Source organism: Mauremys mutica, chromosome 10 (assembly GCF_020497125.1).
Source record: "Mauremys mutica isolate MM-2020 ecotype Southern chromosome 10, ASM2049712v1, whole genome shotgun sequence".
Lineage (NCBI taxonomy): Eukaryota > Metazoa > Chordata > Testudines > Geoemydidae > Mauremys > Mauremys mutica.
This window is the reverse complement of record NC_059081.1, coordinates 86,304,722-86,319,369: the sequence shown is the minus strand read 5'-3', so window position 1 is coordinate 86,319,369 and position 14,648 is coordinate 86,304,722. Positions and strand designations below refer to the sequence as shown.

The window sequence follows — 14,648 nt, the reverse complement described above, 5'->3', positions numbered from 1 at the left end:
TTTACATTCGGTTGTCGGCTGTTGGTGGAGTGGAGCAGAGCGAGATGTGTCACAGCCTGGGCGCTCCCCACCCAATGTCCCATTGCCATGCAAAGGGAAGGTTGGACACTGTGGGTGTTTCCAGGTGCTGAAGGACCTCAGCCAAGGCGAGACCATCAAGCCGGAGGCTGAGGACAATCCCAGGTCAGGCTACCGCGAGCCGCCAAACTGTCCATTAGACTCCGGGGCAGGGAGCCTCAGCACCACCCTGCCTGCTCAGGGGGAGCTCCTGTAAGAAACCCCACGTTTACTTGTGAGTTTTAAGTTGGCCAACGCGTACATCACCCTTCCCAGAGCAGGTTCCCAACCCCTGCTCTGCCTGGGCTGGGGCTAGGAGGGAGCCAGAGGCGCAGGGGGGGTTAGGCCCCTTGTGAATGTTGGGGGTGGAGGGTTTAAGGAATTGTCAATGGTTTAATATCTAGTTACTCCTCTTCTTTCCTTAGCCCCAGGCCTTTCTTCCCTCTGCCCTATAAAGCCCCCCCTCTGGTATCATTACTGGGACATTACTGGAAGGTCCCCAGTCCATTGACTGTAGTGCTCCTGTTACTGTAAGTCATAGAATCATAGACTATCAGGGCTGGAAGGGACCTCAGGAGGTCATTTAGTCCAACCCCCTGCTCAAAGCAGGACCAATCCCCAACTAAATCATCCCAGCCAGGGCTTTGTCAAGCCTGACCTTAAAAACCTCTAAGGAAGGAGATTCCACCACCTCCCTAGATAACCCATTCCAGTGCTTCACCACTCTCTGAGTGAAAAAGTTTTTCCTAATATCCAACCTAAACCTCCCCCACTGCAACTTCAGACCATTACTCCCTGTTCTCTCATCTGCTACCACTGAGAACAGTCTAGATCCACCCTCTTTGGAACCCCCTTTCAGGTAGTTGAAAGCAGCTATCAAATCCCCCCTCACTCTTCCATAGTCCAGAGATCTGAGCAGGAAAGAAGCAAAACAGAGATGCTTCCAGAGCTTTTTATAGTTTCTCCCATGTGGAGGGAAACTCATTGTCCCAAGCAAAGTCCCCAGCACAGTTTGTGGAAAAGTACAGGCACAAAATGGAGTCCAGTGTCACATGAACTGGTCACATGCGCTTGCATGGTTTGATGAGTCAGGGCAGGGGCCATAGCCATTACTCATGTTCTAGTTAAAACGTCCATAGAAAAGTCCATCATTGGGGGGGAAACCTTCATCTATGGCCCACTGTATTTGTTAATGGGCCATCAACTTGAATAGTCCATTCGCAATGTGCTGGCTAGACTGGATGTAAACTACCTTGTGAGTGTCACCCCAGGAGCAAACACATTTGAAAGACAGGTACATAGTCAATATTCACAACTTCAGATACAACAATGATATATGAATACAAATAGGATAATCATATTCAGCAGCTCATAACTTTTCCATTGACACCTTACATGACATACTTTGTACAAGATTTGTCGCAATTATATAACGTGGTAGCAACAATGACATACATAGTCATATTTCATTCGCGTAACATCGCAAAGACCACGACACACAGCCATAGAACCCAAGAGTCCTGACTTCCACCCCCTTGCTCCAGTCACTGCAGCAGATCCCACTCCCACTCCAGGCCAGGGCCATTGGCAACAGGGGCCAGGTTGTAATTCCCAGCTTTGGGAGGCAGTGTTCTATAGTGGTTAGTGCAATGGCCTGGCAAGAAGGACCCCTGGGTTCCCTCCCTGACTCTGTCACTGACTCATGACCCTGAGCTAGTGGCTTCCCCAGCCCAGGTACCGTACCCCATCAGAGAGGATAGGACCCCAATCCCTGCAGTCTTGGGTTTGGGAGGCTTCAGGAACATGTGTAAAGTACTGAGGGATCATGAGCTGGGAGGTCTCCCCCCCTCCCCCCCACACACACACATGGTCAGTGTTCTGGCACCTGCTGCTGGCCTGAGAGTTCCCATCCCTTGGCAGTAGGGCCTGCTCGTCTTTTCACAGACGTTGTCACCTGCCCAGTGTCTGCACGCGCCCTGCCGGCCGGGCAGTGTGCCGCCCCAGGGCAGGACCCCTCCAGCCTGCACTGGGCTAGGAGATAAAGAAGGGAGGGGGCAGGCAGTGACCTGGAACATCTGCCTCCAGCGCTCCATTGCTGCAGCGAGTGAGTGCCATGCAACGTTTCCTTATCTGCGTCTCCTTTCTGTCCGGGGATGGCAGAAATGAGGGATAATCTTCCCCAGTGAGAGACTGATTTCTAAGCACAACCCCCTGGAGCCCCTTGCTCAGGGCAGCATGTTCCCTGCAGGTGTTCTCCGGAGCCAGCTCCAATGTGTTTAGAAACGTCCCAGCCATGGGCCCCCAGCCCTTCCCTTGTAGGTGACTGTTCCCAAGCCTGGCAGTAGAATCACAGAATCTCAGAATATCAGGTTTGGAAGGGACCAGGGGCCAGACCCTGGGAGGTGCTGAGCACCTGCTACCCCCATTGAAATCAATGGGAATCCAGGCACTCCACTCCCCATGACTGGGACCTTCTGAATCTGAGCCAGGGAAGTTTCCCAGGGGAAGCCTGGACTCCTGAGTTCTCTTCCCTCTCAGGCTGGGAAGGGAGTGTGACATGGGGCTGCAGGAGGGAGCTGTTTGGCCAAACTAACTGCAGGTCTCAGTCCCTGACCCCAGTGCTGTGAATGGGGGAGACTCCCCTGGTGTCCCAGTGCCAGGATGGCGCAGGAGAGCTTTGGGAGCAGCCTGTCCTATCAGCTCCTGCTGGTGTGTGCAGATCCCAGTCTGGTGCCCCTTGGGGGGGATGGGGTGAAAGGGAGTCACCCGAGCTGGGGGGCAGACAGGCTCATTGGCAAGAGGCTGCGTTGCCCCAGACTCACAGCTACCCCCGCTCAGTTCCAGGATGGACGTGCTAAGGAGGATGCGGAGGAGGACGGCTCTGCGCGTGGGCCCGGAGCCAGCAGCCCCATTGGCAAGAGGCAGCTGCCAGCAGCCCCAGGCAGAAAGGGCCCCCTCTGTCCCTGCTGGGAGGGAAGCAGCCACCAGCCAGCCCAGGACATGGACATGGACACGGACACGGTTGGCCTTCCTGACCAGGAAGAGACGAGCTCCCAGAGCAGGCACCGAGCGGGGCGAGGCGGCATCTGCTCTGAGACGGAGGTGCCCCAAGTTCTGCCTGGGCAGGTGGGACCCAGTCCATGAAAGGAGCCAGGCAACGCAGCTCTGGGTTTGCTTTTGCTTCAAGGCCAGCCCCCAGGAGTCCAGCCCTGTGGCCCAGCGGGAGACATCTCCCAGCCTGCTTCCTGGTGACCTCCCTGCCTCTCCAGGGCAGGAGATGGGGGGACCCTGTCCCAGCACCAGCAGCTCGGCCTGCTCCCGAGGGGAGAGCGGACGTTTCCTGGGGGGTCCCTGGAGCACGGAGGCTGAGTGCTCCTCCACTACAGGTGAGGAGACCCCCTGGGCACAGGGAGCAGTAAGGGGCCATTTACACCCAGTGCCATGTTGCTCTGTCAGTCACTCGGGGATCCCAGCAGGGGCACCAGAACCGGGGGGAGAGGGGGTCTATGGCCACCACACTTTAAAAATGGGAGGGCTGTGCCCACCCACTTTTTAACATGGGCATAGTGTGAGGGATAGGGGCTGCATTGCCCCCCTCCCCAACTGCAAGCCTCAGGCAGGTGCAGAGCGGTGCAGGCAGGGCCTGCTCTTCGCGGCAGAGGAGCTGATCATCAGCCAGAACAGCAGAGAGTCCTGTGGCACCTTATAGACTAACAGACGTATTGGAGCATGTCTGACGAAGTGGGTATTCACCCACGAAAGCTCGTGCTCCAGTACGTCTGTTAGTCTATAAGGTGCCCCAGGACTCTTTGCTGCTTTTACAGACCCAGACTAACACGGCTCCCCATCTGATACTTGATAGCCAGAACCAGGCAGTAGTAAGAGCCACCCAGGGAGCCCAGGCTGCTGTGGGGAGCCCCGGACCCTCCACCTGCTCCTCCCCTGGCCCAGGCCCAAACCCAGCCCCAGCCCAGGCATGCTGGAGCTGCAGGAGTGGGGGTGGGGGCACCTAGCCTGCAGCCTCAGCCCGAGAGCTGCCGCATTGGGGAGAGGCACCTCTTCTCCACAGCCCAGGAGCTGCTGTGGGGAGAGAAAGCTGAGGGGAGTCCTCTCTCTCTGCCATAGCCCCAGAGCACCCTCCTGCTCCCCAAACCCCTCGTCCCTGGACCCACCCCAGAGCCCACACCCCCAGATGGAGCCCTCACACCCCTGCACCCCAACCCTCTGTCCCAGTCCTGAGCCCACTCTCACACTCTGAACCCCTCAGCTCCACCCCCACTATATCAATTTTGTTATGTGCACCAATATGAAGGTGCTGTGTCACACATCACCTCTATATTGGTGCACATAACAAAATTCATTCTGCATATGGGTGGGAAAAATTAGAGGGAACACTGCTCATGGCACTGGCTCCCCCATTTCTACAACAGTTCCAGTGCTCCTGGATCCCAGCCAAGGGGTTTGGCCTGAGCTTTGTGAGCCCAATGATGCCAACAGGAGTTGCACAGCCACCCCCTGCAGCAGGGCATGAGGGGAGCTGCTGGCAATTGGGCCTCTGGTGCTCTGGGGTGGGCTCCTCTGAGGGAGTAGAGGGTAGTTCAGGGCTTTCTCTTCCATGAGGCCCTGGGGCTGAGGGGGTCGATGTGGGGCCCTCTCTGCCATTGGCAGTGGGAAGCATTAACACTTTTGTCCCTCAGGGCCCCTGTTCTTCCTCTTCCTCCCATAGCAGCAGCAGGAGTCACCCTCTGCCCTTCTCTCCCCGACGCAGACGATCTCAGTGACCTGTCAGAGGAGAACTGGCCATGGAGGAGGAGGAGAAGAAGGAACCAACCAAGAAGGAGGAGGAGGAGGAGGAGAAGGAACCAGCCACGGAGGAGGGTGAGAAGGAACCAACCACAGGGGAGGAGCAGGAACCAGCCACAGAGGAGGATAATGAGGAGGACTCGGCCTCAGAGTAGGAGGAGAATAATGATGAGGACCCAGCCACAGAGGAGGAGGTTATAGCCAAATATTTAATTTAATAGAGGATTTCTGGTTGTAGTTACACACCAGCATTTAAGGGGTGATGAATAGGTTTAAGCAGGACAGGATCACAGGAGTATAACGTTGATACGCATTTAGAAGGGATGAGTGCATTCAGTATATAAGCCAAGGAAGGCCGTAAAGCAGGCCCTACAGGCTGAGGCCTGTAAGATTTCAGCTTCGCCACACTAGTCCCGAGGAGGGTTTACATAAGTCGGTGACCTAGAAATAACCCTGTGCCAGTAAAGTCACAAGGTTATTGTAAAGAATGTTCAAATGGGTGATGTTCAGGTTAATAGACCACAATGCACCTGTCTAGACTGCAAGATGCCTGATTGTAACATCATGAAAAATTCTGCAGTTACAGGTTACCATGGGGATTTGTTTACCTAGATGCATAATGAGAAGAAAAGGATTTAAGGGGCTAGCCAATGAGATATGGGGCACCCAAAATTAGTGGGGTGTAGAAGTATTGATAAGGAAAAAGGGGTTGGAACCCTTATGCATATGCATGAGCTGTAGTGGGTGTAAGCGTGACTCAGAATAAGAGGTGTTGTGTGGAGGGAAGAAACACACAGGAAATGCCAGGATGTCAAGCCAGGGGTTGTAAGGATAATGATGATGAGGAGAATAACGACTGACATTCCAGGGTCCCCCAGCAGGAGATGTGAGATGTGAGTGAGGCCGGTCATAGGGGTAAACACTTTGCACTATCTTTCTATCTGCTGTTGAGTAAGTGTGGGACTGTTTATCTGCTTAGTGAATTTGTTAATAAAGCAGAACTGTTTCTTGAGTGTTCTAGGGTCTCTTAATACTAATAATATTCCTGATCCTGTAGCCCTCAGGAGACCAAATCTTTAACCAATGCTGTCTAAGGGATTAATCAGTAATCAGTACACCGATCCATAAATAAGGCTACAGATTAGGGTCCCATCTTGGGTGCCATGGGTCATTTTACCTACCTGTCACAAAGGTAGAAGGATTTATGTAATGTGTGTGTGTGAAATAAATAGACCTTTAAGAAAGTCCACGAAAAATCTGTTTGCCTTAATAATTAGAAGGGTAATAAGTTAAAGTCAAGTGTATTAAGGCATAAATTGTTTCTATGCCTATAAATTGTAGTTTTTGTATAATCTTTTGGTCAGGACTAACAGGGAACAGTGAATGTTACTAAAGCTCTTCAGAGAGCAGTCAATATGTTGCTGTACATAGAAGGGGAAGTAACTTTGGGGAAGTTTGTCTGCGAGAAGAGACCAGACAAAGCAAATAGCTTTAACTTAAATGTGGCCGAATAAAATTAAAATTAGTGTCCCAGAAACCCATGTTAAAATTGTTATTTTAAATTGTCTTTGTCATATGGCGCATCTAATGTAGTGTCATTTAAAATAGTATTAAGTTCTATGGTTTAGCTGTTTTAAAAAAAGGCCATGTCTGATGTACATGTAAAAACTGACACAGTAAATAGAGGTAGGGGGGGAAGTGACCCTGCTCACTACCCCTCTGACCTGCCAAGTACGGCGGGGGAAAGAAAGTGAAGGGGGCAAAGCTAAAAGCCTGGGGTAAAATTGAAATATTAAGGTACGTGTATTATTCCGCTGCTGAACATTTGCATTATTTTTGTTGTTAAAAAAATATTGGGTTGTTAAACAAAAAAAGTATCCTTAAATTTAACCAATCAGTTATTGCATATTATTAGCCCAAAGAGAGGTATCCAGTCAGTTATCATTCCGGACACACCCACCCTGGGCATGGTAAAGGAAATCAGCAATCCTTTTGTTTTACACAGGAATCATTCGTCTAAGGCAGTATTAAAACCTCTAACCAAAAAAAATGTAGCAGCCTCTGCTATTCACAAACAACAATCATGGATATTAGTATTAATTCTCAATAAAAGTGTTTACACTTCTTCCTTATAACATTTTTATAATTCCCTAGGTAAATAAAGCAGTTGTTAATTTTTTTAATCATTTGTTTTGTTTTCTTCTATTTTAGGATCTAAATATTCAGGATAGACACCTTCGGCACCTAACTAAACTATTTACATCTTAATTTTGCTTGTTAAAATAAGTTACTCTAACTAAAATGAAGTTGTTAATTCAAACAGGGTTTGTTTTTTTTTTGTTGATTTGTTTTTTAGGTATCCTCCTGTTTAAAAATGAACACATTTCCAGTGCCCGTCTCCCTTATTGATCAATCATGGTGGTAACTATTATTAAGCAATTAATAATTTTAACCCTTAGGTTTCCTGGACCTGCCCTAAACAGCAATGTTTAGAGGTCTGTTTTATGTATTTTACTCTTTGTTCTCTGATGTTTTATTTTATGTTTCAACACAATTATATTGAAATTGTTTTGTCTTTATTAGTCCCTTAGTTATGTTTTAGGTCATGTGACTGTTATAGGATTTTCAATTTAGGGGACTTATTTTATTTTTGTTGTTGCAACAAAAAATATTTTGTGCACAAAGGTATAAGAAAGCTAATTAATAAAACAATTTTTGTGGTCCCACACTATTTCAATATTATAATTAGGCTATACCCACCATTGGTGTACTATTACAATACATTAATTGTAGTTCTTTTTTGCAAATGTTAGTCATAAATACAGGTATATTTGTTTATAATTAAATTATGTATTCATGCAATGTTTTTGGTTAATCTTAATTTTGAGTTTGTCAAGCAATGTAGCAAGTTGTTTGGCACAACCTAGGTTAAAATGTATAAATTCATAAAAGGAAAACTATGACAATATTTATGTAGCGTTAATAGCTATGTTATGGCTACAATGTTTTATAATATAACTCTATGTTGATTGGTTATCTGTGTTTATAGATTGTTAAACATCATCAAATTAATGCAAATAAAATCAGGTTCCAGCTAAGTAACATAGTACTGAGGTCATTATCAGGATTATCACCCCAAGAAGGGGGCAAAACCTGATTTTGAGAGATTTCTCTTAGGTCAAATTTCTGTTTGTGTGTGTGTCAGGAGAGGCTTGTGTAATGGCATTTTCTGATGCATTCTCAGTTAATATTTGCATTGTATTCTCTTTGGATTTTGGTTTGGATGTGCAATGCTGTTATAAAATTGACATCATTCTGATATTTTGAGGGTTCACATCACCTGCTCAAATGGTTCAACTCGTCAAGTATGCAAAGAGTCTGCCAAAATACTCACTTGTTTTATGAGTGTTTTAGCCTCTTGCCTTAGCAAATCACTTTACGTTTTCATGGTAAAAGCTCAATGTAAGCAGCCACTTTGTAGGTCTAAACAATAAAGCTAATTTGCTAGCTAAGAGAGGAGCATCAAGAGGCACGATGTAAACAGGCTATCACACATTTATGAGTCACCCTGTACCCCCATCCATTGTCTTCAATTAAGGGAAGTAAAAATCATCCCAATCTTTGATGTTAAAAGCCCTATAAAGGAAAACTAAAATATCTGTAAAACGTTCAGGGGAGGATGTTCCTTATGAAAAACATCAGGGAACAATTATACTCTCCACATTGATTTTGTAGGATCACTATCTCTTGTGATTGTGAATCCAAAATGGGTAGATTTTCCCTTTAAGGGTAATATTTCTGCCACCACTAAGGCTCTGGGAGAAAAGATATTTGTCGCTGGGGGCTCTTATCAAAAATAACATCAAGGCAAGACAAAAAACCACTTTATTGGTTCTGCATTTCAAAAATATTGATAATATTTGTCTGACCAACCTGGTTGCCTTCTATGCTGAGAAAACTGGCTCTGTGGATATGGGGAAAGCAGTGGATGTGATATATCTTGACTATAGCAAAGCTTTTGATACGGTCTTCCACAGTATTCTTGAGAGCAAGTTAAAAAAGTATGGATTGGATGAATGGACTATAAGGTGGATAGAAAGCTGGCTAGATCGTCAGGCTCAACAGGTTGTGAACAACAGCTCGATATCTTGTTGGGAGCCGGTATCAAGCAGAGTGCCCCAGGGGTTGGTCCTGGGGCCGGTTTTGTTCAACATCTTTATTAATGATCTGGATGATGGGATTAATTGCACCCTCAGCTAGTTCGCAGATGACACTAAGCTGGGGAGAGGGGTAGATACGTTGGAAGGTAGGGATAGGGTCCAGAGTTACCTAGACAAATTGGAGGATTGGGCCAAAAGAAATCTGATGAGGTTCAAGAAGGACAAGTGCAGAGTCCTGCACTTAGGAAGTAAGCCCCGAAGAACAGCAGCAGCAAATGAGACAGCAGTACATGGCTGCTGCGTGTAGGGCTGGGACCCAGAGTAGTGGGTGGGAAGACCCATGTGCTGGAGTGACCTAAGCCCTGGAAAGGGGATACAGCTACTCACAAGAAAAGAGGCTAGATTTTAAGGTCCCAGAGACAGGGCTGAAGACCCTGGTGAGGGCAGATAGTTTTGTTGTACTTTTTGCTACCCCGGAAGGGGTTAATTCATTTTAATTGTGTGACTTGGCCGGAGGGCTGAGCTGCTGAAGAGGCACCTAGCAGGTTTGGCAATCACCAGGGGGTGAGAGGAGAAAACTGGAGATGAAAAACTGGAGAACCACACCCAGCCTCTAGGAAGCACTGAAGAATGAGTGCCCTCATCACACAAGTGAACGGCAAAAGTTTATCTTGATAAGAACCAATGAGAAAACACTTGGGCCTTACCACATCATGGGGAGACTCAGTTCCTCCATGTATCAGCTCAGAGCAACAGGGAGAATGGAAAAGTTATATAGATTTACTGTGCTAAAGAGTGATTTCTCTACTGGCTGCTGGAAGAGAAAGTGGAGGATAAGGCACAGACACTGCAATAGCAGCAAAATGCAACCGATAACAGCACAGGACCAGTGCTACAGCCTTGCCTCCAGTCAAACAGAAAAACAGCAGCCCATTCCAGTGAAAAGGGAAAGAAGGACAATCACTGTGAATCACAATGTTCTATTGGCACTCTTTTCAGATTTGCATATTGAAACTCATAATGTGATAACATTGATTTGGGCTTGAGAACAAGTGAAACGGGATGAAGGACTCAATTTGATTGCATGCCCATCAACTAAGATTATCTTCAAACACAGAGATCAACTAACACAGGGACAATCGATAACTAAGACTTGGAAAGTATCAGAGGGGTAGCCGTGTTAGTCTGGATCTGTAAAAGCAGCAAAGAATCCTGTGTCACCTTATAGACTAACAGACATTTTGCAGCATAAGCGGATGCAAGTTGACGAAGTGGGTATTCACCCACGAAAGCTCATGCTGCAAAACGTCTGTTAGTCTATAAGGTGCCACAGGATTCTTTAAGACTTGGGATAATCATAGAATCATAGACTTTAAGGTCAGAAGGGACCATTATGATCATCTAGTCTGACCTGCACAATGCAGGCCACAGAATCTCACCCACCCACTCCTGTAACAAACCTCTAGCCTATGTCTGAGTTACTGAAGTCCTCAAATCGTGGTTTGAAGACCTCAAGCTGCAGAGAATCCTCCAGCAAATGGCCCGTGTCCCACGCTGCAGAGGAAGGCGAAAAACCTCCAGGGCCTCTGCCAATCTGCCCCGGAGGAAAATTCCTTCCCAACCCCAAGTATGGCGATCAGTTAAACCCTGAGCACGTAAGCAAGACTCACCAGCCAGCACCCAGGAAAGAATTCTCTGTAGTAACTCAGATCCCAACCCATCTAACATCCCATCACAGACCACTGGGCATATTTACTGCTAATAGTTGTCGAAGAAAAACTAAGTTCTCGCTTTTTGTTTGGGTGCAGCAAAATTAAATACTTTATTTATTTCTCTAGTGAACACAAGAGGGAGAGAGTGTCAGGAACTGGGTTGCCCCTTGTCCCGGACGGATCTCTCTCAATTAGTAAACAATCATAGCAATTTTTATACCTTTGTTACAGACAGTGGCTAGCAAACCTGGAGACAGTAAAAGTAAACATTTGCATTTGTTTATACATAAGCCTATTCGCTATCTTATTTGTCTTCAATACTAGAACAGAAAACAAAACTGCAGTTTACAAGGTCGTAATGACTCTTCACACAATTCACTCTGTACCATATTAAGATCCCTTCAAACCTTCATTAATTAATTCTTGGCCTCCACACTCCCCCCTTTTGTACTTCTACTACAACAAACACCTCAAATCTCAATTTGCATTAAACCAAGGATTTCAGAGTCTACAGGAGACATGTCAACCTTAGGGGTTTTCATGGGATGTAATGACAATGCATGATTAGCATGAACATGAAAAGTATTATTACTATCATTACGTCCTTTACAACAACAACAACAATAACATAATCCCACACCAACTAACAACACTACAAACAATAACATCCCCATAGGAATAAAATAATGGGGTTGTCGTACAGTTTTGGTAACAAAGCACAATACATCATACTTAGTACATAAAGTAGACACTCTATAAGCTGTATGAAGCATTCTGTTCAGCATGATATATATTCTGAAGCATGTGAACTTGCCCTTGCAACTCAGAGATTCTGCGAACCTCTGGCAACAATGAAAGCAAATTCTGAAACCGATCAGGTACTATTCTAGTCCAATTAAAATATACCTGAAATCTAAGAGCCACATGTAACATTCTATCTGCAGGCCAGTAAATGATATGATTGCCTGCAGCAGTGGTAAGATTAATATGTATATCTTGTAATGTGGTGGTATTAACGTACACACAGCTATCATTAGCCTGAAAAAGTGGGTGTCCTGTAAGGGTAGTTCCTTGACCTCTACCCTCCCAGCAAATATTGTCATAAACAGTGACAACTTCCCCTGGCTCCAGTTTCCGTATACACTGAAGCTGTGGTGGTTCCAACGGCCAAAATGTCCATAAATTCCCTAACCCCATCCAAATATCAGCTGTAATCCCAGGAGCACTAACTAAAAATCGATTAGGAGAATCAGGTGGCCTGACTTCCCAGATATCTCGGTGAATCACCCAGTCCCACATGCATCCTCCCCATGGACCCAGCAGGATTCGGTATGTGGGAGCCCACACCCCCTTAACCGGTCCATATGCTTGGAAGGAGCACTGTGAACGTCCACACTTCCATCCAGAAAGTCTCCAAGTATGTCTCCATGGCCACAGATCAGATGGTACTCCTGACGTGTCTGTAAGGGCAGTGGGCCAAGCTTGGTGCACCAGATCATTCCGAATGGCCATCAGCTGGTCATTCAGGAAATCCTGAATTTCCGAACATGCTAGATCCCACTGCAATGCCTTCCCAGCCTCAGTGATATTCAGTACCATCTCTCTCAATAAATTCTGGGTCATAGAACTAAGGGCGGAAATGACATGTAACTCACCCACTCCGGTTTGCACTTGGGTGAGCTGTGCCCCAGAAATCAGGCCAGTGGCCTTCTCTAATTGGCCCAATTTCTCATCATGTTCCTGGGTCTTAAAAATATTCCAAACAGCAGCTGCAGAATTGGCCCCATCCCACAAGGATCCGGCTAGATCCCTCTTCTTTCTAGAGGAAATAACCCAGGCCCTCTGTTGTGCTAATCTAATGGCAGCCCCTTGGGAACAATTTGGATATGTAGAGGTGATCTGAAAACTAGATAAAGGCAATGTAAACTTCACAGTCCCTAGTGTAGTGTTAAGTACAGTCCACCGATATTCTGGCACATTTCCCCTCAGCGTAGGTCTATACCACACCTGTTGGTTGTAGACCTTCATATATTTCCGAGAGGCATTAATATCAATAGCATAAGAGGGAGTGTATTGCAATAAAGTACAGGTCACATTATCAGTAACTGGAATGAGCTCAATACAGGTAAAATTTCCAGTAGCAGAACAAACTCTCTGGGTAGTCGTTTGATTATTCACTAATTGGGTAACCAAATAACAATAAGGGCCTCTTTCAGGTAACATAGCACAAATTCCAGGAATAACCATCATATCTACTTCACTATGGAACCCATCAATTTCATTTATAAATTCTTGGGGCTGATGTGCAGTAATATTATGGATCCCTATTTCCACTGATCCATTTGTTTTCCACTCAATGGTTCTCTCATATGAATTCTGTTGAACTTTAAAAAATAGGCCGTCTGAGCAATATTCTAATAAATCACTAAGATGGGAAGGTCTGGGCCAATGAATTTCATTAGAATATACAATTTCGTTTACAACTGGATAAATTACAGAAGTGATGGCCAGGGTTGAGGGGCTAGTGGGGGTAACCTTTGTGGTAGCAAGGCGCTTTCGGTAGTCATCATCTGAAAGCCAATTAGGGAGGGCAGTACATCCCCAGGGTACTTGTCCATAAGCACAGAGCCCTGCCCCTGGAAGAAATCCAAGCCACCATTCAACCCCACATGCCCAAGCACGCTCCCCACAGTTCCCTCCTTGCCAATAAATGATGCTTCGTTTCTTCCACCAAGGCCAGTTCATAATGTCTTTTTTAGTCAGGAATCCCTGGACTCCGGAGGAGTTTGCAGAACGAATGTATCTTCTTTTCTTCCTCAAAAACAATTGCAGTCTAGCATGATAAAGGGAAGAGGGTTGTAATGTGGGAATTCCTTTAGAAAAATCCAAAGGCACAGTAGGTCTGTCAGAGGACAAGGGAGAGGTCACCAGTACATCACCTTGTCCTCTTCTTCCGCTGTCCAGCAGGTACAGCAGGGCTAGAAGAAGGAGCACGTTGATCATCAGTAGGTGTGGCCTCCCGAGGTGGAGGGGTCTTTTTGCAGTGCGATGCATGGGTCCAGGCAGGTAGTCCTTGACACTTCACAGCAGTGTTGGTAGTCAACAGGACTTGGAAAGGGCCTTTCCAGCATGGAGCCAGGGCAGTCTTTCGTTGATGGACCTTTATGTAGACCCAGTCTCCCGGTTCCAACGAGTGGCAAGGTTGCACAGGATCCTTCGGTAAGGCTTCCTTCACCTGTGTATAAAAAGACTTAACACATTTCATTAGTGCCTGACAATACTTAAGCATTATGTCATCCATCAAATGAATGTCCATCTGAGCTAAGGTCAGTGGGGGTGCAGTTGGTAGTCGCATTGGGCGTCCTGTCAAAATCTCATGAGGGCTGAGTCCAGTCTTTCGATTGGGAATGGCTCTCATACTCATCAGTGCCAAAGGAAGAGCATCTGGCCACTTTAAGTTTGTTTCAGCACAAATCTTGGCCAGTTTATATTTTAAAATCCTGTTCTGGCGTTCCACTGTCCCAGCAGATTGTGGGTGATGAGGGCAGTAAAGGTTGTGTTGGATCTGCAAAGCTGCACATAACTCCTTTACAATCTATCCAGTAAAGTGAGTTCCACGATCACTGTTGATACTCACAGGGATGCCAAAACGAGGTACAAAATCCTTAAGCAGAAGTTTCACAACAGTCCTGGCATCTGCTTTCCTGCAGGGAAAAGCTTCAACCCAATTGGTAAATACATCAACTAAAACTAATACATATTCATAACCACAACATTTAGACATTTGAATAAAATCAATCTGAATATTTACAAAAGGTCCCCAAGGAGGAGGGTGGGCTGCCTGCTTAGCTTTAACAGCTTTACCAATGTTGTGTTGTTGACAAATCACACAGTGTTGACAGTAGGAATGTGCTAC

General features: G+C 46.4%; 1 protein-coding gene across 4 annotated transcripts; it reads left to right on the top strand.

Annotated features, from left to right (window-relative positions):
* LOC123378439 lies at positions 1 to 7,949 on the top strand. 4 transcript variants are annotated; one of them, XM_045032187.1, is made up of 4 exons: positions 1 to 292; positions 2,896 to 3,443; positions 4,784 to 5,054; positions 7,072 to 7,949. In XM_045032187.1, the coding sequence occupies exons 2-4, from the start codon at positions 2,903 to 2,905 to the stop codon at positions 7,076 to 7,078; spliced, it is 819 nt and encodes a 272-aa protein (XP_044888122.1). In that variant the 5' UTR covers positions 1 to 292; positions 2,896 to 2,902; the 3' UTR covers positions 7,079 to 7,949. The 4 variants fall into 4 exon arrangements, 1 of the variants encoding a protein (XP_044888122.1); XR_006582617.1 differs by having other exon boundaries at positions 1 to 270; positions 4,784 to 7,949; XR_006582619.1 differs by having other exon boundaries at positions 4,826 to 7,949.
* Positions 7,950 to 14,648: the final 6,699 nt, after the last annotated feature.